The sequence below is a fragment of the Ambystoma mexicanum genome, chromosome 8 (assembly GCF_040938575.1).
Source record: "Ambystoma mexicanum isolate Mex_15411 chromosome 8, UKY_AmexF1_1, whole genome shotgun sequence".
Classification (NCBI taxonomy): domain Eukaryota; kingdom Metazoa; phylum Chordata; class Amphibia; order Caudata; family Ambystomatidae; genus Ambystoma; species Ambystoma mexicanum.
In genome coordinates this window covers 308,705,058-308,728,484 of record NC_090929.1, presented here as the reverse complement: position 1 = coordinate 308,728,484, position 23,427 = coordinate 308,705,058, and the positions used below count along the sequence as shown (strand labels likewise).

Below are 23,427 nucleotides of genomic sequence, written 5' to 3'. Positions count from 1 at the left end.
GGTGTGTCCAGCCCATACTAATGCCAGTTTACCCCAGCTCCCCGTCTTTCACCAGCGCCCCCTCACCCGCCTTAGGCGAGGGTTGTCTCAAGTTAGGGGCATGGCCTAAGTACACACATGCTTAGGCCATGGACCCTAGCGAGAGCTCCCCTCGATTTACGGTCCCACTTAAAGCACTGGGTGTCTCCCTTGTAGAGACCACAGATCATAGAATGTGTGGAAGAGGCCCTGCACAGAGGATTTTCACATAACAATTGATGTGGAAAGGCCACATAACACGTAATCAACATGGTACAATGACTGAGGAATTAGTGAGGGAGTTGGGCCCCACTGATTCCAGACTCAAAAGACTACTGGTCCTGTCTCCATAGTTACTTGCGCACTCCTCCGAAGACAGCCTTGTCATTATATTTTCATTTAATAATGATGTTAAGGCTATCAACACATCATCTATTGCAGTCTTCTTTAAAGTCATATGCCACTTCAACTTGGTTCAAATTTCGGTCTGTATGATTATCTCAATTTTATACATATATAGCACATGTATATCCACTGTTACCTGTTGATATCGAATGTAACCCTTTACATATTATATGTTGTACACGTGATGCAAATAAACAGAATTTGAAAGGAAATGACATTGTTTCTGCGTGCATCATGCATACCTGTCAGCCTTTTCAAATGAAAAGGCAGGTGAAAGAAGAGTTTGCTTTTGTGAGGTGACTTCTCCATTGAAGTCTGAAGAAGGGCACGCCGATTGGCGGGTGAAGGGCAGGCTCTATGGCGAGTGTTACTCGCCAACAGAGGGTGTGTGCACAAGTATGATCCCACCCTGGGCCAAAGCTCTAAGGATGTCCCATGTCAGATGTTTAAGGTACGTGAATGCAAAGGGAGCTAAAAGGCTAGGGCTGGTCAGTAATGCGCAATTGAAGACCTTTGCTTCACTGCGCTTCCTCCCTGTTTCCTGCATCCTGTTCTTCCTCAGCAGTGTCCGGAACATAGAGCATCATGGGAGGAACCCTCATTGCCCAGCTATAAATAATTGCAAATGAACGCCGGATCCTGCTGAAGTGAGCTTCAGGGCAGCTCCGGGGAGGGGATCTGGGCACGGGCTCAGAGTGGGAGGAGTGACAAACGTATCCTCAGTTATAAATTCATCTCGCTGAGGCGGCTGGTGAAGCTGTAACCTGAGAGCCGGGAGAGCATCTATGGTCTGGCTGCTCCTTCTTAGAAACCACTAACGATGTGGACTCTCTGCCACCCAACAGTCTTCCTCCTCTTCTGGAGGACCGTGTCTCCTCAGCGCAACTGCTCGGGTGAGAAACCTGCACTTTTATCCATGCCCTTGGGGTGAGGCTCCTACGGGAATGCGCAGTTTGCAAAGCTTCTACATGGCACAGTATGCAGGTGCTAAATTGTTGCTCCATGTTTCGTGCATTAAGCATTTCTTTCTCACTCTATGACAGTGGTAGACAAATATTTTTATGCTGAGCCCCCAGCCCGAGTAAAAAATTCTGTTGGTGGGCCACTCTATTGTCAGAGATGCTTATATTTGAAATTAAAAGCAGTTACAGGTCTCCTTGTTTAAAGAGCCAGGGCCCCCTCCTGGATATCACCAGGGTCCCCCTAAAGGGGCCAGCCCTGGAGTTAAAGGGCAAACAAAAAGTATTTGGATGATCTGTTCTGGCTCCCATTTGTCTTTTGTGTGATATACAATTTGCTTTTTACGGCACATAGAGCATATTTGCGGGGGAATGGGAAACTTTTATCTGCAGTCTTGTGTGGTACTTTAAAAGGCACCTTTCATAACCTAAGTCCTTCAGCAGAGCACCGTCTTAATGCAGCTTCGGAGTTATTCAAAGCTAGGAGCAAGTGGATATTTATTTTAATTCACAATGAGCTCACAACTGTCATTTTCAGACCTCTCAGGTTTCCCATGGCATAAGTCAGACAACCATCCAGCCTTATATTTTCCCTTTGGATTTTGGGACTTGTTTTTTCTTTGCCATTTGAAATTTAGGAAAACTACAAGTCACAGAATTCCATGCAAAACTAGAACTGAATAGTCTCCTTACACATCGTCACAGGAAACTTGAAAGCTCTGAATATTGGACCATGTGAAGGTAATCAGTCTGGTATTCGGACGGGCTACCAAATAGTGAGTTGGAGAGTCAGGTTTGGAGTTCGGATAGATGGGTAATAGCCAAGGGTGTCCTTTGGGGGATGAATGCGACATTGTAAACAGCATTTACCTGAGAGTTCATGATCAGGTTGCAGTGAAGCAGGGATCCCAAATTATTGATGCAAGCATGTCTGGAGAATCCTGCTTGCAATGGAAAATGTTTAGGGTCTAAGATTTAAGATCTATTTAGAGGAAGAACAGTTGTGTAATAGCAAAAAAGAGCAACACAAAGTGCAGTACGTGACAATACGCAATAACTGTTTAAAGAATTAAAGAAAAAAGGTCACGTGTGCATTTAATCATTTAAAGAAAATATCATAGGGATAACATTCTGGCTCCACAATGTGTATGAATATGGACAGATTACTGGGGACAGAAGGGTTAATAAACTAAACTGCGAGAACAGTAATGCATTTCAAAATCAGATACACAAATGGCAGGGTTGTTAAGACAGACACGCAGCCTTTGCAGACCTCATTTCTGCTGCAATCTTCCAACCACCACGGCAACGAGAGGCTCACTACATAAATCCGTTCATAAGTCTGCTTCTCATGCCCCAAATCTCACAGAGATTTGCAGGAAATCATGCCAGCGCGACACAGGCTGCAGGATAAAGATGCGTCCTGCTGTATACCATAATCACGGGGAAGGATCACGTGGTCAGTCATATTCAGCGTTTCACGAGAGTCCTCTGGCTTCCCTCGGCCCGTGCAATTCATTACACGTGATGCAGTGATTTAAAAGAAGATTCCAGCAATCTCGTCAGAATGGGGGGTCTTATTTTTTCGCTTCATCTTCCTGTGCTGTTACATTCCTTGGTTACCACTTCCCTTCCTGCACTCCGCTGCTGACTTTGCGGGCCTGTTCGTGGACCCCTGGTGGTCTTTTTTTCTCCGGCGACACCCTGATGATGTTGTATTGTTGTATTCTATTTTTCTTACTATTATTTCTTTTTTCCAAAGCCTGTCCCGAGAAAACCTTTCCCATGTAAACATATGACTTGGTCGCATCTCAGGTAGCGGAGACAGCTTTTGGTGGGGGGGGTGGGGGTTTCGGTGGGGGCAGGGGGAATAATAGGGCTCTAGTGGGAAGCTAGGGGGCGCACTGAGCACCAGGAGGGAACAAGGGAGGGTGGCCACCCCCACCCTCCAATGGCGCAACCACTGCCCATCTCGTCAGTTATTATAGTACACGTTGCATCCTATTCTTGTGTTTCCCACTTATGCTACAGGAATTCTCATGAATAAATGAGGATCAATACAAAATGTCTATGCAGAGTCTGGCCAGGGTTGGTCAAGTGAGTCAAACTTAAATTGGGAGTCTAAAAATTACACTAGTTTCACAAACACAAACATTGAGAAGCAAAATGCTGAATGGAACATCACCTAATTTGGTAGAGACGCTTACCTTGACCTGTGTTATTTTGTGGAATGGTGTCAAAACACCCAGTAGCATTTAAGAAATCTCTAAAATAATAGAGTAAAAAAAAGGTATACATATATTTATTGTGGACCATGCATTGCAAGCCCAAACTGAGAATCTGATTAGCAGGAGCTGGCAGAGAAGTTTCTGAAGAACGGTTTTAATGATGCTCAGTCAGACCTGTGAAACTTCTGTAGGCAGCCCTGCAGATATGCTGCGTACCAGGCACGTTTAATCACGACAAATACTACCAACAAAAAAGTATAGCGAGCAAAAATACTATCAACAAAAATAAATATCAACTGACAGACAGGCACTTGTACCCTGCTTCCGCCCACACAACCCTGTGGATATTTCTAGGTCAGTGTTGCTAGCAGAGCAGCACCACAGGGGGAGAACTACTATATTTCCTGTCTGATCTTAAGAGGAGTTGAAATGGTATAAATGCATTTTTTCATCTGCATAGTTTACTAAGTGCAACACAAAATGTTACAAAAATATATCTATTTTAGAGTTAAATATACTTTGCCTTACCTGATCCTTTCAAAATGGGAATAACGTGTTTACTCCCTAAAAAATGAATGTACTCCCAATGTAAAGAAAATGGAAGTAAAATACTCCCACCTCAAAATCGTAGCTGGAGCTGTGCCTGTACCTAAACAAGACAGTTGGGCCTCATTACAACTGTGCCTGTCCGTCAGCAACGGTGCCGGTACGCCTACCAGCACCGTTGTTACCGGACTGGTACAGTACAACTCTGCGGGCGAGTGCCATCCCGCCCACCAGGGTCAGACCAGCCGGGCGGGACGGGAACTGCTTGCAGAGTTCTCACAGGAGCACCGGCAACGCTCCCGGGTCCCCATTACCATGGGGTCCTATGGGACTCCATCAGAATGGGGACTTACAATATTCCCGGCGCCTGACTTCCCCGCCACCAGACTTGGAATAGCCAGGTGTCACCAGGGAAGTCAGGCATCAGTAATGAGGTCCAGTCTTGATTTTGTAAGTAATCAGTCATGTTATGTGTACACCAGAATGTATCAGAGCAAGAAAAACAAGCACAAGACAAGGATTGTTAAGATATTCTAGGTCTTGTAATTCAAATATCTAGTGCAGGTTTGTAAAGCCAAATATGATGTGTGGTAATTTCTTAAAATTAAGGCTATATAAAAGGAAAGGAGTTCAAAAATTGGTTTATTATTGATTGTGAGGTGGTCAGGAACTCTAATATCTCTCTGTGGATCAGCTGCAGTTCTCACGAATCCCTTTCGTGCCAGCACAGACTTTGAATGCATATTCCACTAGTTATCCCTTTAGACGAGGTATTAGGAACTTGCCAGCCACGTTCCAGGGTTCAACATGACTCATTTCAATTTCAGTTTCAAGTTTCTTTAAGAAAATGACTTAAATTACCACGTTTGTTTTCAGTCTTAAGGTGCTTTAAGAGCCTCCCTCCAAGTTCCAGCATTGAATGTTACTTAATTCACTAATTTTCTCAAAGGGCTCTCAGAACTTTCTCTCTGAGGTTCAGCATGCAGCTTGCCTCCTATTGACCACATTCTCAATAGTGGGTTCTTCATCGGCTCCCTCCTCTGAATCTTACATTTGTCAAACAGCCTTGACAGGTGTTGCCACACATCCCTCGCTTCCATCCTGTTTCCCTATTCTTGGTTTTCTCTCTCCAGTGAGTGGAATAAGCCAACCTCTTGCTCCTGTCGGGTTTGTTCACTACCTGTTCTCTAGCTCTCCTCTGCACAACTCATGCACACCTCTGTCCCAGTGCTCTCCTACAGATCTAGTCTTCCACAGAAACTGTCTGTCCTCCCACACCTTTCGCTCCCCTTATGTCTTAGCACTGCCAGGTTCTTTGAATGTATTTATATAGTGCTAATTTCATTGGTGAGGCTCGCTGTTGGCCCCGCCAGTTCTCCGTTTCATCTTTTGGTCTTGTGAAAGCTTCGAAATGTTGTCCACCACTGCTGCTCCCTCAGGACGCCTCTTCCTTCTGGGTTCTCTGCGCTTTCTCTGTGCCATGGCACCACAGGTTGCATCCATGACTCTTGCAAGTGAAGAAGACTTCATGATTCTGTGCTGTTCTGGATGTCCTGGTGGACACTTCACATCGAATGGACTATTTTAAGTAGCAGACCCTTCCAAAGTCCTTCCCATGATTCCTTCCACAAGATCCACAGAGCAATCAGAGATTTACGAAATGTTGTAGGGAGATACATGTAAATATACTCCTCTTTCTAAATACTTCGGCCATCAGTATGAGCCTGGCACGGGAATTAAACACCCTAGTCACAACTGAGCCCTTTGGGAACACATTTCAATAGCAATATTGCATTACATTTACAACAAATCCACCACAAAGAGACTCTTTAGCAATGATCATATATTGTGTGTGCATCCTTCATAGGTACACTAAGATCAAACCTCGGTTGAAATGAGCATTCAGGAGGCAGGATACATAGGGTATCTCACTCTTTATTCTTCGTGGTTGCAATATGGCTCTGGTTACAAGTATGTGATTAACCTCACAGCTTAGTCACTTATCCCCAAGCCATATGATATGATATGATATGGCATTTATAACACGCCTATACACAAGTGTTTCAAGTTGTGACGAGGCAAGGGAGGGGGAAGAGAGGGAAGGCAGACAACAATCTTACTAGGCGCAGTGTCATTCAGATCGCGCAAGTGCATAGGAAGGGGGAAGGGGAAAAGAGCGAGGGGGAAGAGGGAGGGGACAGTGCAGTACATGGGATAAAAGAATAAATAGAGAAATACAAATACGTCCAACTGGGGCAAATGAAAGGTAAGTGCAGACATAAGTGCTGGTAGGGGGAGTGGCGGGATACAGAAACTGTCACCAAGTGCAGTGGTTGCCAGAGAGGCAGTGCAGGTGTGCAACTGGCGGGGCCTGGGCCCGAAATCAGAAGGGTGGCTAGGTAACCAGTGCAGGAGGAAGGCCAAGAGAGGCCGGCCAGAGAGTGGCAGGAAAGGAGGGAGCGGATGTGCTGATGAGGAGAATCTCAGTCTAACTGGTTTTAAGGCAGAGATTATTGGCGGCACACCACTCCTGGATAGCAGACAGACAGTCAGAGATGAGTGAAGGAGAAGAGGTGGCTGAGGGTAGCCTAAAAATGAGCTGAGTGTCATCGCATAGCACTGGAAGTTGGGGCAGAGAGCGGCAATGCAGTGGGCAAGAATTGCTGGGTATTGGTTGAACAGCCAGGGAGAGAGGTTAGACCCCTGGGGAACACCACAGGTAGAGATAAAGATAGAAGAGAGGAAGGATCCCAAATTGGACCTGGGAGGGTCGATCAGAGAGGAAGGAAGCCAGCCACGCCAGGGCTTGACCGGTGATACCCAGGTTATCACGGAGACGGTTGAACAGGATGGCATGGTTGATTGTGTCAAAGTCAGAAGAGAGATTAAGCAAGATGATGACACATGGGGTGTTGGAATCATGGTTGTAGAGCAGGTCTTCACGGATGGAACATTGCGATGGGTTAATCATCCGTGGTCCCGTGCATCCATCCTTGCATAGCATAACTCACACGAGCTCACGCATTCAAGCACATCTTAGCACATCTCTCCCCTTTACACATATGCCAATGTGAGGGGAATATTGATACATAGGGAGGTTACTGATGGGCAGGATGTACCTGGTGGTGTACAAATGCATGGGGCATACTAGACCACACTGCAGCAGAGGGAACAAGAGATGGACATTAGGGTAGACGTGGTTAACAAGGCAGAGGGGCGCGACTAAATTCACTGCGGTCCACTCTTATACGCACCCACCTGTACCACTCACGCATGCTCTCTCTGAATACCATAAAGCTCATGCACACCATGGACAATATTCTTAAATTAGGAACAGGGTATTGCATGCATTAATAAAGAATCTATGAATATGAAAACAGATTATAGATTTGGAAGTTTACTTTTCCAGAGTTCATGAACAACACATGTATACATGTTCCAAGGGCGCAGAGTTGTGCGCCGCAGATTACGCTGCCCGATCAACGTCTGCTATGACTACGCCATGCATCCTATGCCTCGACGGCTGATGCCTTCCTGCCTTTAAAACCAGCCTATCGAACCCTCTGCGGCAAAGCTCATGCAGGACAAGGGTGCAGTGTTGTGAGCCGCAGATGTTTGGTGCTAAAGGTGCGCAGCGCACTCCTAATCCTCATGACTATAACGTCATCCCTCCATCCTGCTGCAATGCTTGCCTTATTCAGCCCAACCATTGCATGCCCTTGGCCTGCCGCAATGCTTTTACCTGCCTACTATCCACCCAAATCCTAAGGTAAGCCCCTATGCACTGCCTGGCTACTCTTCAACTGCCTATATTGCACCTCCCTCATCCACACCCCACCCCTTTCCTGTCCCCCTCCAACTACCTATCCACACTACCACTCTCGCACCCACCCAATGCAAAACTGCTCTCTGCACCCACTTGTGCCAGCCGCCCGCAACGCCCGCCTATGCACATGACTCTTCACTCAGCCACTTGCACCAGCAGTGCGCAACACCTGCCTATGCACATGTCTCCCCACTCAGTCACCTACGCCAGCATCGCGCATCGCCCGTCTATGCGCACGGCTCCCCACTGGCCCCCAGCCACCTATACCAGCATTGCGCAAAGCCTGACTATGTGCACGACTTCCCGCTCAACCAAGCATCGCGCAACGCCCACCTATGCGCACAACTCCCCACTGGCCCCCAGCCACCTATACCGGCATTGCACAATGTCTGCCTATGAGCATGACTCCCTGCTGAACCATGTACTCCAGCATCGTGCATCACCTGCCCATGTGCACGGCACCCCACTGGCCCCCAGCCACCTACGCCAGCATCGCGCAATGCCCGCCTATGCTCATGACACGCCGCTCAAATATCTTCAAATATCTATGCCAGCATTGTACATCACCCACCTATGTGCACGGCTTCCCAATGGCCCCAGCCACCTATGCCAGCATCATGCAACATCCACCAATGCGCATGAATACCCGCTCAACCATCTACGCCAGCATCGTGCATCACCCGCCCATGTGCCTGACTCCCCACTGGCCCACAACCACCTTCGCCAGCATCCTGCAACACCTGCCTATGTGCATGACTCCCTGCTCAACCATCTACGCCAGAAGTGCACATCAGCCCGCCTATGCACATGGCTCCCCACTGGCCCCCAGACACATATGGCAGCATTGCGCAACTCCCACCTATGCACACGACTCCCCACTCAAACATCTCTGCCAGCATCGCACAATGCCTGCATATGCTCACCCCCCCTTTGGCCCCTTCAACCCCTCCTCATCATCCACCCAACCCTCCACTCCTGTCCCCCCAATGACCACCCCATCTCCTGGGCCCTCATCAAGGAGCACTCTGCCTTTGCACATGCCGTTGACATCCACAAACTCATTATCTCCCACAACCTCGACTTCCTGGCCATCACCGAAACCTGACTCCATCACGCCACAGGCCCCTCCCTCTCCATCCCCACCCCCCAGCTTTGCCATCCTTTGCAATGACTGTGTCTCCAAAAAAGCTGGTGGAGTCGCACTCAACTTCAAAGACACTCTCTACATCCGTGGCAACGCCACACCACCCCTCACAAACTACCAATCCTGATCCATCAAGCTCTCCCTGTCTGCCACCAGCACCATCAAAATCCATCTGATATATACGTCTCATCAGGCCCCACCTCCTCCTTTCGAGGATGATCTCTCTCACCTCCTCCTGCACATCCTTAAACCCCATAACAAATCTCTTAACCTAGGCAACTTCAACCTGGGTTACGGACACCCATCTGACAAAGATGCCACATCCCTCTCCTACACTATGGACTCTCAACTTCTCTCAAACGACCCTCAATCCCACACACTACCTCGGCCGCACCCTGGACTGATTGCTCGACGATAACTGACATCCCATCATCATCTACAACACCCCATGCGCATGGTCAGATCACCACCTCATCCTCTTCTCCATCCCCACCAGTCAACCTGCCCCCTGCAAGGCCGCCTCCATCCCCCACCCACCTACTCCCACTGCACTTCTAACCTTGCCAGCGACCACATCCTTACCCCCCTCAAACCCTACCACACCGCCACTGCTGGGAACGACATCCACAAACTTGTAACCCTATACAACTACACCCTCACCACGGCTGTGCCTCCCCCAAGCCCTCCTCTCCTACCAACACCTGGTACACCCCTGAGCCCTGCACCCTGCACTCCAAAAAGTGGGCCAGCAAACGCGCCTTGCTCACATGCCCATCCACTGAGAACAAGAGCAGATTTGCCTTCAATGATAAAGCCTATATGAATGCCATCCACCTCGCCAAAGCAACCGCCTACTCCTCCAGAATTGCCAATGCAAAATCAGACTCTTGTGAACTCTTCTGAATCCTCAGAGGGCTGGAGTCACCTGCCCCTACCCCCTCGACTGTCTCCAAAGATGATGCCTGGTGCAATAGCTTGCAGCAAGGCCTCTCGGACAAAATCTCCCTCCTTCAAACCAAAATCCAGCACAAACGTGCCTCACTCAACGCCCCTGCCTCAGCCCTTTCTCCCTTCATACTGATAAACCTGTGCAGCACCTCCCTTTTCAAATTCATCCAAGTCACCACCGAGGAGGTTGCATCACTCCACAAAAGTCTTAAACCTTCCATACGCAAAGCAGACATTGGCCCAGCTCCCCTCATCAAAGAATGCACCAAGTCCCTGTTCCTCCTCATAACTGCCATCATCAATGCATCATTCGACTCCAGCTCCATCCCCTTCTCCATAAAAGAAGCCTGGATCACCCCACTCCTGAAGAAACCCTCCCTGGGCCCTGTCATCCCCGTAAACTACAGACCTATCACTTCTGTCCCTTTCCTCTTGAAAGTAATAGACTGTGCTGCCTATATCCAGGTCCAAGATGACCTAGAAAAACACCACCTCCTTAGCCCACCCCCTGCCAATCCGGCTTCTGCCCCAGTCACAGCATTGAATTCGCCCTCCTGGACCTAAAAAATCAACTAGATGATTCTTGTGACTCTGCCAACCTTTCTCTCTACTCATGCTACTAGATCTCATCCTTTTTGTTCGACCCCACCTCACATGTTTTCGCTGGTAACCACTCCTCCACCACCCCCACCATAACCTGTGGGGTCCCCCAAGGTTCATGCATCTCCCACACCCTCTACAACATCTTCACCAAGCCCCTCTTGGACCTCCTCGACTCCCGCCAAATCAAATTTTCCAACTACGCTGATGACACCCAGATTCTCTCCCCCGCTCCGGCATCCATGGCCAAAATTAACTGCATTTATGAATCGGTCCAATCCTGGATGGCGACCCATGGGCTTTGTCTTAATGACGATAAAACTGAGCTCCTTATCGGCAACCGAGCCCACCTAGCCAACCTAGAACCCGAATACTCCCACTTCACCATTGACAAAAACACTGTTCCGGTCTCCCCAGTAGCCAAAACCTTGGGCGTCCACCTGGACTCCACTCCTTCACTCACCAAGCATGTGGACTCCATTGCTTCCTCATCAGTATACACCGCCAAACTCATCAATGGCTGCCGACTGTACCTCTCCAGCAACAACTGCATCAACATTGCCCGAGCCACCATCTGCTCCATGTTGGATTACTGCAACTCCCTCCTCGCCGGCACCTCCAAAGGTAACCTACATAAACTTCAAACTTTTCAAAACAACGCCCTCATCGCTGCCCTGGGTCTATAATAATCAGACCACATCTCTCAAGCCAGGAGAGCTGTCCACTGGCTACCGGTGAAGGACTGTATAGCCTTCAAAATTCTTACCTTGACCCACCGATGCATCAACAACACTGCTCCCCAATACCTCTCAGAGCGTGCCACCAAACCAATTGCTTTCAGACCCACCAGAACTGCCTATGCCAACCTCCTACACACTCCCAAGTTCAGAAGAACCAGAGCAGAAGGTTCCAACTTCCCCGCCCAAGCCACCGCACTTTGTATTTTTTTTGTTTGTACAGCGCGCCTGGCCCGAGGGCATCTGGGAACATAAACTTTGGAACTCCCTCCAACCCCACCTCAGACTGGAGAAGCTGATGACTATCTTCGGAAAAAAACTTAAAACATTTCTGTTTAACTAAACTGATCTGACTTGGAACCCCATGTGCATACCTGACTTGTACGTATCTGTAACCATGCCTATATGCTCACAGCGCCTTGACGCCTTTGATTTTTTGGGCGCTCTACAAATGTAATAAATACAAATAAATAAAATACATAAATGTGCTCCTTACAGGCATGAGCATATGTCCTCTCTGCCCATGTGGCACTTTACAGTTTTCCATGGTCAAATCGTATAGAGTATTTACACAAAGACAATGGAGAAGTATTCAAGGGGCCTCATTAGGACCCTGACGGAATGGGTTTAACGGTGCCGGCAAAGGTGCCGTTGCCGTTAAATCCATTTGCCCTATTACGAGGTTGCCTTGCGGGACCTGCTCTGGACGTCTGGTAAGACCAGACATCCTTTGCGGGTCCCGCAAGGGGACCAGGGAGCTAACAACGGGCCCGTTAATAACCCTCCCTCCCCATTCCCATTGAGCCCTATGGGAGCTTGAATGGGAATGGGGATGGGTAAATTGAATGAGGAATTACCGGGTCCTCCAAGGTTGGAATGGCCCAGGTAATTCCTCATTCAGGGAACCCGGACCCCAGTTTGGAGGAAGGCATGCCCTATCTCCAAACTCGTAATGAGGCCCAGTGTGTTAAGAAAATACATTTAAATTAAACAAACATTGGCAAAGCCAATAGTTTTGGCGATTGTGGTTATTTATTCCATGTTACATGTATAGGCAAGAATCAAGTAAACAATTAGACTCTACATACCCAGTAATTCAACACATGCCCACAAATCGACATAGTAAAAAGTCTTCAGTTCATGGTGCTGTAGTTTCACGTTTTAACTGTATTCATTATTAATGTGACTTGTCATTGATTACTAAGTTGCAAAAGTCTTTGGAACTTTCCAAGTGAGAATGTTGCTTTGTACTGGAGAGCTACTGTGGGTGAGTAGGGTTGAACCATGACACGTGTGTCGCCTTGGGGGTGCCTAGATGGATGAGGAGCAGAGTTGTGCTAGGGTCAGAAAGAACAGTGGGAGAAGGGTAGAAGGGAGCCGGAGGGAGCAGGAGGGGTGGCAGTAGGCAGGGGTGAAGTAGGGTGCGTGTGTGTAGGCAGGGGTGAGGTAGAGTGGGGTGAGGTTAAGCAGGTGAATTAGTATTAGTGGGTGTTTGTAAGAACGGGTGAGGTAGGCTGGGGGCAGACAGGGCAGAAGTAGGGTATGCAGTTGTATGGATATAGGCACGGGTTAGGTATGTAGGGAGGGGGTGAGGTAGGACAGGTGAATGGGTGCAGAGGTGCAGGCACCTATGTAGGTTTTGGTGCATGAATGATTGTGGGTGCGAGGGAGATAGGTCGAGTGCATGTAGTCATGTCATACAGACACTGGCCCTCATTACGACCCTGGCGGAATTCGGAAAACGATGGCGGAAATGCAATACCGCCATCGAATAGCGCTCGGTGCGACTATGACCCGTCACCGCAAAGTACGAAGCCATTAGCGACACCGTAGTGAACGCCAACGCTAACAGCACCAAGCACGCGCGCGCGCGCCATGCCAAACCGTAAACACCACCATGGCGCAAGGGTACGCTAATTCCAACCCTATCGGACATGTACCTAACGCCATCAAGCATGGCGGAATGTACCATTCCGCCATGGTGAGAAGTACGGCATCGCGAATCAACCGTAAACGGCCCCACTGAGTGCCTGTACACCGCTCCCTGCCCACAAAGTACAACTCCCCGTAGGTGCAATGAAGTCACAATGCAACCATTGAAATGTACAAGTCACCCATGCATGCCAACGAACAAATGAAACACAAGAGGGGCCAATGGGAGCTGCAGGGCACAGATGGCACGAATACAGAAGCCATCCCAATGGACATGACCACAGTCCCCCACCAAGAAACGCACGCAAACACAGGCACCTGTGACCAGCAATATTCCTAAAATCACATCATTCCACCAGTCCACCTGGCTGACCGGCATCTGTCACACAAAACCCAATCCCCCGCCCCTGAGCATGACAACATTCAAACAGTCATATTGGCAGCCCCCATCCCTGACCTCACGGGCTTCGTAGGCAAACGCACCCAGTACAGTACCACGCAACTAAACTCCGAAGCTGGAACCCAATGCAGATCTCCTCACAATACATCGCTCCCCAAATAGGAATATGCCACATCACTTGCAAAGAAGAACGCTACACGGGCCAAATCAGAATAGAAATTTAATGCACAACAAAATCACCAAGCCCATACAGCCATCAGGCCATGAACTCCAAAACACATTTCACCATTGTGGGCTGCATCCGCAAGAAATGACCAGCCACTACTTGTGTGACGCCCTGTTCCATCATGGTATACAGAGCCACATTCACGTACGAAAAGGCAACATGGAAGCGCACAGAACCGCAGGGCCGTCCCAATGGGGAGGTACTAGTCCAGCTGAAAGGCCGAAATGTTGCTCCGAGCCACTAGTACTGCGTAAGGGCATGTGGCCCATTGGCGATCGTCCCATAAGATCGTAATGCTGCTCCACTGATTAACACGAAGCAGCAGGTGTCGGGAGTAAAAGCCATCTGCAGGAGTGGCATACAGATGGCAGTGGCAAAAGGGGAGGAGATACCTGTCAACCAAAAGAAAAGAAAAAGAACAGAATGGCCATCAGAACTACATCCGAACAACTCACTTCAATGATCACACTGAATCCACAGCCATATGCATGCTAGCCCACTCCAAAGGATCATCACCACCCCAAAACCACTTGCGACTCATAACCATCTATATCGAGGTGTAAACACCATCACAAACGAGTGTACCTGTGCATGCGTCTGTGAAAACAGAATCCATCTGATGGGATTGTTAACGTGCATGGACACAAGTGTCTGAAGGCGCGTCGAGAAAGGGAGGGCTCAACAAGGCCAGATAGACGATGGTCCCACTATGGCAGCCCTGCATCACATAGCGCAGGGGAGGCGGATAGATTCCAAGAAGCCCTGAACATGGCAAACTCTGTATCAAATCACCTGCCCATGCATCCATTCATCATTCCCTCATCCCGGTATAAAAACGCCTGAACATTTACTCACATAACATTAGAAATATCCATTGAGTCTGTGCGTTATGCAGCCTGCAAAATCCACAGTGCCCCAGCCCGTAATTCCAGTGTTGTGAAGTAACATGTATTTGGGAACGTCCGGCCTCATCGCCCACGTCGCTATTGCGCATCCCAAACTATTCATATCAATCATTGCTTCCTCGCCATGGCCCCTGTCTCAAGGACATTGAACAATAGAACGTTATATTTGCAGTCAGACCTGTGGGCATCTCCTCGCCGCGAGCTGAAAACCGAAAGCGCCGCCCTTCGAATTCCTCATTTGCAACATCACGTCGAAAAGGCATCTGTGGCCGTTTGAAATCACAAATTAATCCATCTAGTGCGGCTGTGTGTGAAAATGGCAACTGCCTTCACCCACAAATGGGACGCCCCGCCCGTTGGTGCAACTCGGTACAGTGATGCATGAGGGCCCACCGTTACTCGAGTACTACGTTCCACTGACCCTTCACAAGTCTGTTCGCGACGGAAAAGATTGTATGTGAAACAATGGGACCATAGCCGAATGTACATATCAACAAATGTTACACGGCCATCGGGTACAAATACATGATTGCAATAGCAAGATGCCATTACCGAATTGCAGCGTCGTGTGCGGGACGTGCTCGGCCAAAGGGGAGAGCAGCTTGCACAGGTGGAATGAATCACCACAGGTGGAGGCCATACAGCCTGAAAACACATAAATTGCACACCCAGTCTCCTCCCACAACCACACCCACTCCGAAATGCTACCGGCAGGACTCGCGATGTTGGCCCTGGGGGACCTGATAGCACTGCAAGTACTCCAACTCCAAGAAGAAGACGAACACCAACTACAACCGGCCGCACGGAGGAGACGCAGGAGGAGGAGGAGGGCAAGGCAGGGCCAGCAAGGGCCGCCAGCACAGCCACTACCACCACGCAGGCAGGCCGCAATCCCACGCCTCCGAGCACATCCGTTCAACCTCACTGATGAGCAGATCCACACCCTCTACCGTTTGGACCGGGACACCATAGCCGCCATTGTGGACATGACACAGGCTGACCTTGTCAGCATGATAGATAGCCCAACCGCCATCCCACCCCTACTGAAGGTGGTGTCTGTACTCCACTTCCTGGCCACAGGCACCTACCAGCACACAGTCGGACAGTTGCATGGCATTTCTCAGCCACTGTTCTCACGGACACTATTGCAAGTGCTCGATGCCCTCCTGGAGCACGCAGACGACTACATCTCCCTACCACGCTCGGAGCAGGAAATTACAAACACGAAAGTGGGATTCCATGCACTTGGCGGCATACCGGGTTGCATTGGTGCCATCGACTGCACCCATGTTGAATTGGTCGTCCCACATGCCATGGAGGCCCAGTACCGCAACCGAAAACAATTTCATTCCCTGAATGTGCAAATGGTGTGTGACTCCAACAGGATCATTACACATTGTTGTGCCCGATTCCCTGGATCAACCCATGATTCTATGGTCTTGAGGAACTCTACAATACCACGCTACATGGAGCAACACGCAGGGAACAGATCCTGGCTACTCGGTGAGTCTCATTACATGCATGATAATGTGGGGTATGTGATTCGGCAATGACCTGGCAGGAAGGGGGGGGGGGTGGTGTGCGTACGTAGCAATGGCATTCCACATAATCCGTTTATCGTCCACATACAGGTGATGCTGGATATCCACTGAAGAGATGGCTCCTCACACCAGTCCGGAACCCACGGGACCAGCATGGGGAGGACTACAACCATGCCCACTCACGTACCCGTGTAGTCATTGAACAGGCATTCGGCCTACTGAAGACTCGTTTCCGCTGCCTCAGCAGGTCTGGCGGGGCACTCCTGTACCGCCATGAGAAGGTTGCAAAGATGGTGATGGCATGTGTCATGCTCCACAACATGTGCGTACGTAGAAATGTGCCCATGCCCCCTGACGCAGAACTGCAAGCACCTGATGATGGTCATGATGAGGGTGGGGATGTGGCAGCACCTCAAGGAGTCTGCGAGGCACCGGAGGGCCGTGACATTCGTCAGCATCTCATTGATGCATGCTTCTAGCACTCACGCCTGGTGGCTGATACATGGACACGGTACTCGTGGCACTGTGTGTGTCTGGTACATGCACAATATGGACTGTACGCCTATGATGGCCTAGTACACAATGATCATTGTCCACACATCACATTGGTTGATCGTGCACTGTTTATGGCATATGTGATATCATATTGAACACCCTATCGACCCGCCACCCAAGTGAGCCCAACACACCCCCTCCACCCTCCTACCTCCCCCCCGAACACCAGTGTCCAAAGATGCTCATTGTCAGTGGGCTGTCGCTATTGCAAGCCCCCTCTGCGGGTATCAGGGGCACCCCTGCCTGTGGAGCGCAGGTTCCTCCCAGATCTACGTTGGGGGCTGCCCTGGACGGAACTTGCAACGGATGATGTCTCTGCCTGCTCACGTCCATGCATGTCCCTAAGGGTTTGTGAGAGCTCAGTGAGCACACGGCGCACTGCGGCAAGTTCGGCACATACGTCTGTGGACGTCGCATGCAGTTCCCCCCTCAGGCTCTCGGTGCTTCTCTCCATTTGGACTCTCAGGCTCTCGGTGCCACTCTCCATTTGGACTCTCAGGCTCTCGGTGCTAGTCTCCATTTGGACTCTCAGGCTCTCGGTGCTAGTCTCCATTTGTGCCCTTAGTGTCTCTGTACTTCTCACCATTTCTGCCCTAAGTGTCTCAGTTGATGTTTCTATGTCTGCCTTAGTGCCCCCACATTCATCGGCATGGTCCTTGAGGAGCGTGGCCAGTTGCTGCTGTTGCACGATTAACTGGTCGAGGGACTGTTGCCTCTGCTGGGCCATGGCCATTTGCGGGGGTGTCACAGAGGGGCTGTTGACCTCATGTTGCCTTGCCACAGGGCTTGTGGGGGATGGCCAGTCGTCGTCTTGTGGGTGCCCCTGCGTGGTATCCTCATGTTGTACGGGATGGGACAGACAGGGGGATTGGGACAGGTCATGGATGGATCTGACTTTGACATCCCCGTCTTCTGTGTCGGAGCATGCTGCCATCAATGGGGTATCACCTATGGTGCTGCTGCCACCAGAGGCAGTGCCTTCTGTGGCATCCGTTGGGGGGACCTGTGGTGGTGGTGTTGTGGGCATGCTGGCTGCTGGGGTGCCTGTTGATGTTCCCTCCTCTGTGCTGCCACCTGATTTGTGCTGCTGCCGTGTCTTGATGCGTGCAGCTGAGGTGGAGGGTCTTTGGCCGTTGGTCTTGGCCCTCTTTGCAGGTGTGCTGGTAGGGGTGTCCTGATGCTCGTCGATTGGATCGGACCCTGTGGTGGAGTAAAGGAGGGCGAGGGTTATTAATGGGTCTGTGGGTATTGGAATGGCATTGTATCACATGCATTGGGGTGGTACCTGAGGGTGATTTGGGTCGGGGCCTTGGAGGTGCTTTCATTTGTGTGTGGAGTGAGGGTGCAGTTGTTTGGCAGCCTGCAGTTAGGGTGTGCCTGCTGCACGTGTAGTGGGTGTTTTAGGGGTTTTTAATTATTCATGTATTTATTGTGAGTTTTAAAGTGCGCTATCAGGCCGATGTGTGTGGACGTTCTCCTGGACATGTGTTTCTGTTGCAGTATGTGGACACATGGTACTTCACATGATTGGACATTGTGGATTTAGCATTGTTTTATTTGGCCCACCTACCTGAATCTTCGGATGTCTGCACTCCTTTCTCCATCCCTCCGACTCCCTCTATGCTCTCCATTCCGATGGTGGAGGCACAGATTTCTTCCCAGGGGGTCAACTTGATGGGTGATTCAGGACCTCCCCCGGTGGCTGTGGCAATTTTGCAGTTGGCAGAGAGTATGCTGCGGACGCGTATCCGCAGGTCGTCCCATCGCTTTCGGCATTGCTGTGGGGTGCGGGGTGCGGTCCCCACCGCACTTACCCGCTGTGCCACCAGAGCCCATATGGCCTTCTTGTTTGCAAGTGCCGTCCTGGTCATTTGTGTGCAGAAGACGACGGCAGCATTCTCCTGGAGGGTCTCTGTTAGCACGGTGAGTTCCTCACGGGAGAAGTGGACCTGCCGCTTGCGGTCGCACGCTTTCTTCGCTACTTTTCCCATTTTTCTTGGTTTCGCTAGGGTGGATGACGGGTTGGGGTGTGTCTCAGGGTAGTGTTTTTAGTGGTTGTGTGGTTTTAGTGGTTTTATAGGTGTACGGCGGGATGTTTCCCGTTCCGGGCCCATGTTTTTACTTCCGTTTCCGTATATTTCCGGTCACCGTACTTTCCGGTAGGCGCACACTGCGGTGTCCGCTGTGATGGGTGGCGGTATTGCACCTAGGGCACCGTACGGCGGCGGTGTGGGCCGTTTTGGGGTCATTTCCGCCATCGCGGACTTTGCACTTCCGCCATGCCGTGGTGCTCGTGCCCGATGGGTCGGAATGGGCCGCACTTTGCTCCTTCGTGCAATGGCGGAAACGCTATTTACGCTGTGGCGGTCCGGTCAGTCACTTTCCGCCAGGGTCGTAATGAGGGCCACTGACATTTAGCAGGTGAAGGCATGCAAATAATTAAAGTAGCACTAAAACAAGAATATTGACACGACACAGGAAAACGAGCAGGGATAGAAGTCATGTTTACAGAAATGTCACCTCAGTGTTTACGATTAGCACATTTTCCCATTGGTGTAGGGGAACTTATTGCCCTTGGAATCCACGGCAACTACTTTGGACATTTCCTGTTCGGTCTGTGGCATGCACGCGAACACGTTTTCTACAAAAAGGGAGGAAAACCACATGTAAAGGTATAGGCAGGTTTTTATTGTTTAGGGGTTTGAACTGGGGCTAGCCAGTGCGAAGCCCCATCAGTCTCGAAATATTGCCATTGGCTTTCTGAACAGACTTTCCCGACCAGATCTCTTACTTGTATTGATTTAAATACAAAGACGAGTGACAATACTGCTACTGGCCAGCAGATGTCAATATAAACCATGTTTAACATTACAATTAACAATTGTAACAATTACAATTGTTTTACAATTACAACATCAGTTAATTACATTTTGAATTAAGTCGTTTTCAAACAGTTTTGATGATTGTAACACAATATATCATACTATTGTTGTTACAATTATGTTAACAAGTACATAAGAGTCACAGATTTCTTTCAAACAATCCATGGGATTGTATGATGCAGTGACCTATTATGATTTGCAGTTCTATTTTATTTATGAATATATATTTCTGGGTCATTATTTAAAGCACATTCAATATATATATTTTTTAAAAATGTACCCCCTTTAATTGCACAAATTAAAACTCCATTGGGTCTGTTAGGTGACTCTTAATTGTGTAGGCCAAACTCTTTTAAAGGCTATTGGGATTTGAGGGTGCGCCAGACCTTTTTAGGCCCCCCCTCCAAAGTTGCATCACAGCACACTAGAGCCAACTCTCGATTTATTATCTCACTTAAAGCACTGTGTATAGGGTAGCTGGCGAGATTAGAAGGATACAGCAGTCAAGCAAGACAGTTCAGTTCACACGAAAGGCCCCTGCCTGTCTGCAATTGCACAGAGGAAAACTCCCACTCCTGACTGCATTTAAGAACCCACAGATTCAAGAAAGAAGCAGACCAAAGCCAGCTCACCAGGGCCCTGCAAGGCCTCACAAGAGCCCGCGCTCACTTTAAAGATCGCCACTGCCATCTCGGACCCTCTCCAGCCTGAAGCAGTGCTCCCAGGAGCCCTGCCCTTTCACCACCTGATTGGCTGCCTCCACATCTCATTCCAGAGGCAGCCTTTCACCGGCAGGAAACAAAAGTCCACACAAAAGACCCCTGCCTGTCTCTGCAGTTGCTCCGAGGAACGCTCCCACTCCTGACTGCATTCAAGAAGACACTGATTCAAGAAAGAAGCAGACCAAGGCCCGCTCACCCGGGCCTTGCAAGGCCTCTCAGGAGACCACACTCCCTTTAAAGATGGCAGCTGACAATCTCCAGCCTGTTGCAGTGATCCCAAGAGCCCTGCACCTAACCCCTCAGATTGGCTACCTCCACTTCTCATCCCAGAGGCAGCCCCTGCCCACCTGTCAATCACCTTCAACTGTTGGCGCCTTCTTGTTTTCCTGCCCTTTTTCCCTACTTTAGCAGCTCTTCAGTCTCTTTCCTTTGCAGTTGCTAAGTAGGTGCAAGTGGATCTAGGTCACCTGGCCTAAGCCCGACCCACCTTTTTAGCTCTGTCTCTTCCTTTCTGCTCTGAACTCTTAGATTAAGGGTGTCTCTCCCCCGGGCGTCCAAAGTGAAGGGCAGATGAAGAAAGGGCAATTACAGTTTGGACCTGTTTGGACCAGCATGACTCAGCACCCAAATCCCTGCTCAGACAACAGGTAAGCACGCAATGACATATGTTTTTTCCTGCCGTCCCCACAGACCATCCCCACCATCACCAGACAATGTCAATGTCAAAGACATTGCACCTCCTCTAAGGCATGGACTCTGCAATACAGCAATCTCACCTGCATCAGCCCCAAGCCCATCAACACCCCCTGCCCATCCAAAACACAGAAGTTGATGCTTGCCAACATCTGCTCAGCTATCAGCCATGCAGCAGACATTGCAGACCTCATCACTACACACAACCTAGACCCCATCTTCATCACTTATTCCTGGCTGACACCCACCTCCACCCACATCCTAGATGTACTTGTCTCCGACGGCTACAGCATCCAATACAGAGACCGGCTGAACAAGACAGGCAGAGGCCTTGCAGTCATACACAAGACCTTATGGCCGTGTACCAGACTTAACATTAACAACATTGGGCCTCATTAGGACCCAGGCGGAGGACCATGGTGCTATTAGCACCATGGTCCATGGCGGTGTGCGCCATGGCGGAATGAGGGATTACCACCCAATTCCGAGGTTGGTGGGGCGGTAATTCCCCATGCCGCCATGGCTCTTCCCCATTCCCATTTTTGCCCCATAGGGGTATGCAACTTCCTCTGCGTCAGCATCAGACTTGCCCCCACGTACCTACAATTCAGAAAATAACTTAAGACCCACCTCTTCAAGGAGTCTCTGCTCAACACCTAGGCCATTGCGTTGCCTCTCGCCCCACCTGACTTGCTAGATGCTGCATGCCCCGCTCCTCGCCGCCACTTGGTTCAGCTGTACTTCTCCTCTGTCCCCCTCACTATCCTACCCCCTGTTGTATAGCTGTTCTGTTGTTACCACTGAAAAGCGCTCTGATATGAAACTGTAATGTTGTACATCACGGTAAAGCGCTCTGTTGCTTCTCAAAGCTAGGTCTGCGCTCTATAAATACAAAAAAATATAATAATAATAGCGCTCTTGCCGGCAGCAAACAAAGGCCCACACGAAAGGCCCCTGCCTGTCTGTGCACTTGCACAGAGGAAGACGCCCCTGCCTGACTGAATTCAAGATTCCACTGATTCAAGAAAGAAGCTCACCGACCCTGGAAAACCTCTCAGGAGGCCTCGCTCCCTTTAAAGAGGACTGCGGCCTGACCCTCTCCAGCCTAATTCGGCATTCCCAGGAGCTCAGCCCCTTGCACCACCGGATTGGCTGACTCCACTTTTCATCCCAGAGTCACCCTCTCACCGGCAGGCGAATCCTGCAGCACACAAAGGCCTATACAAATTGCCCCTGTCTGTCTGTGCATTTGCACAGAGGAAGACTCCCACTCCTGACTACATTCAAGATTCCACCAATTCAAGAAAGAAGCAGACCAAGGCCCACACGGAAGGCCCCTGCCTGTCTGTGCCTTTCCAGGCATGGGTGGGTTTGAACAACCAGTATGTTCCCTGACACTGCAAACGAGTTTACAACCCTCTTATAGCCTACCCCATGGTCAGAACAACCGGGAACGTAAGAACCCATCAACACTGATTTGCTGGGGGGGGCGTGGTCAGCAGGTTAACGATGCGGACGTGAGATCGCATCGCTCCCGTGCCGCCAGCCAGATCCTGTACCAATCCGGCTCTATTTGCTTGCCTGAGAAGACCTAAATCGCCTTATCAACATGGGTATCATTGCTGCGCATCTCTACCTGGTTCCAGAGTGAAATCGGAGCCGGGAGACCCAGTTACGAAGCCTACAAGAAGTGGGCCCACGCGACGTAGGACAATCAAAATGGCCGCCGCATGCTGCGGGTGTGCAGAGGGCGCCACACGCCGATGACGGACCCTTCCTGCGAGATAACGACGAGACAGGGTGAAGAGAAGCATTGGGGAGAGCCCGGGTGCGGACCGAGGAGTGTGGGGACCACCGCCGTTGCTGCTCCCCTTATGCGAGCGGACGAGATCCAGCGAGAGCCTCCCTGTTTCCCCCTACAGGAGCTGCCCGGGACGGGCGGTCTCCCTCCCCCGCTGTGAGTCGGAGAGCGGAGACGGGGTGTCCCTAGTGACGGACACTGAGCATCCACCATCGGCGACCTGCACTCACAGGGGCATAGGTCCTCCGGCAGACACCACCGCCGCGGCGTTGTGTGAGCCCACGAACCATCATAGCTCGCCTCAGAGACGAAGCCACAGCACCATCAAGCTGCCCGGATCCGAAGCAGAATCACGGGCG

General features: G+C 50.2%; 1 protein-coding gene across 1 annotated transcript in view; it reads left to right on the top strand.

Annotated features, from left to right (window-relative positions):
- The first annotated feature begins 1,155 nt into the window (after positions 1-1,155).
- The window catches only part of LOC138471865 (ficolin-2-like), a 512,022-nt gene continuing 489,750 nt past the window's right edge, over positions 1,156-23,427 (top strand). Inside the window, exon 1 of the mRNA XM_069609724.1 lies at positions 1,156-1,316. Coding sequence (XP_069465825.1) covers positions 1,244-1,316 — 73 coding nt within the window. The 5' untranslated portion in view covers positions 1,156-1,243. The remainder of the gene's footprint in view (positions 1,317-23,427) is intronic.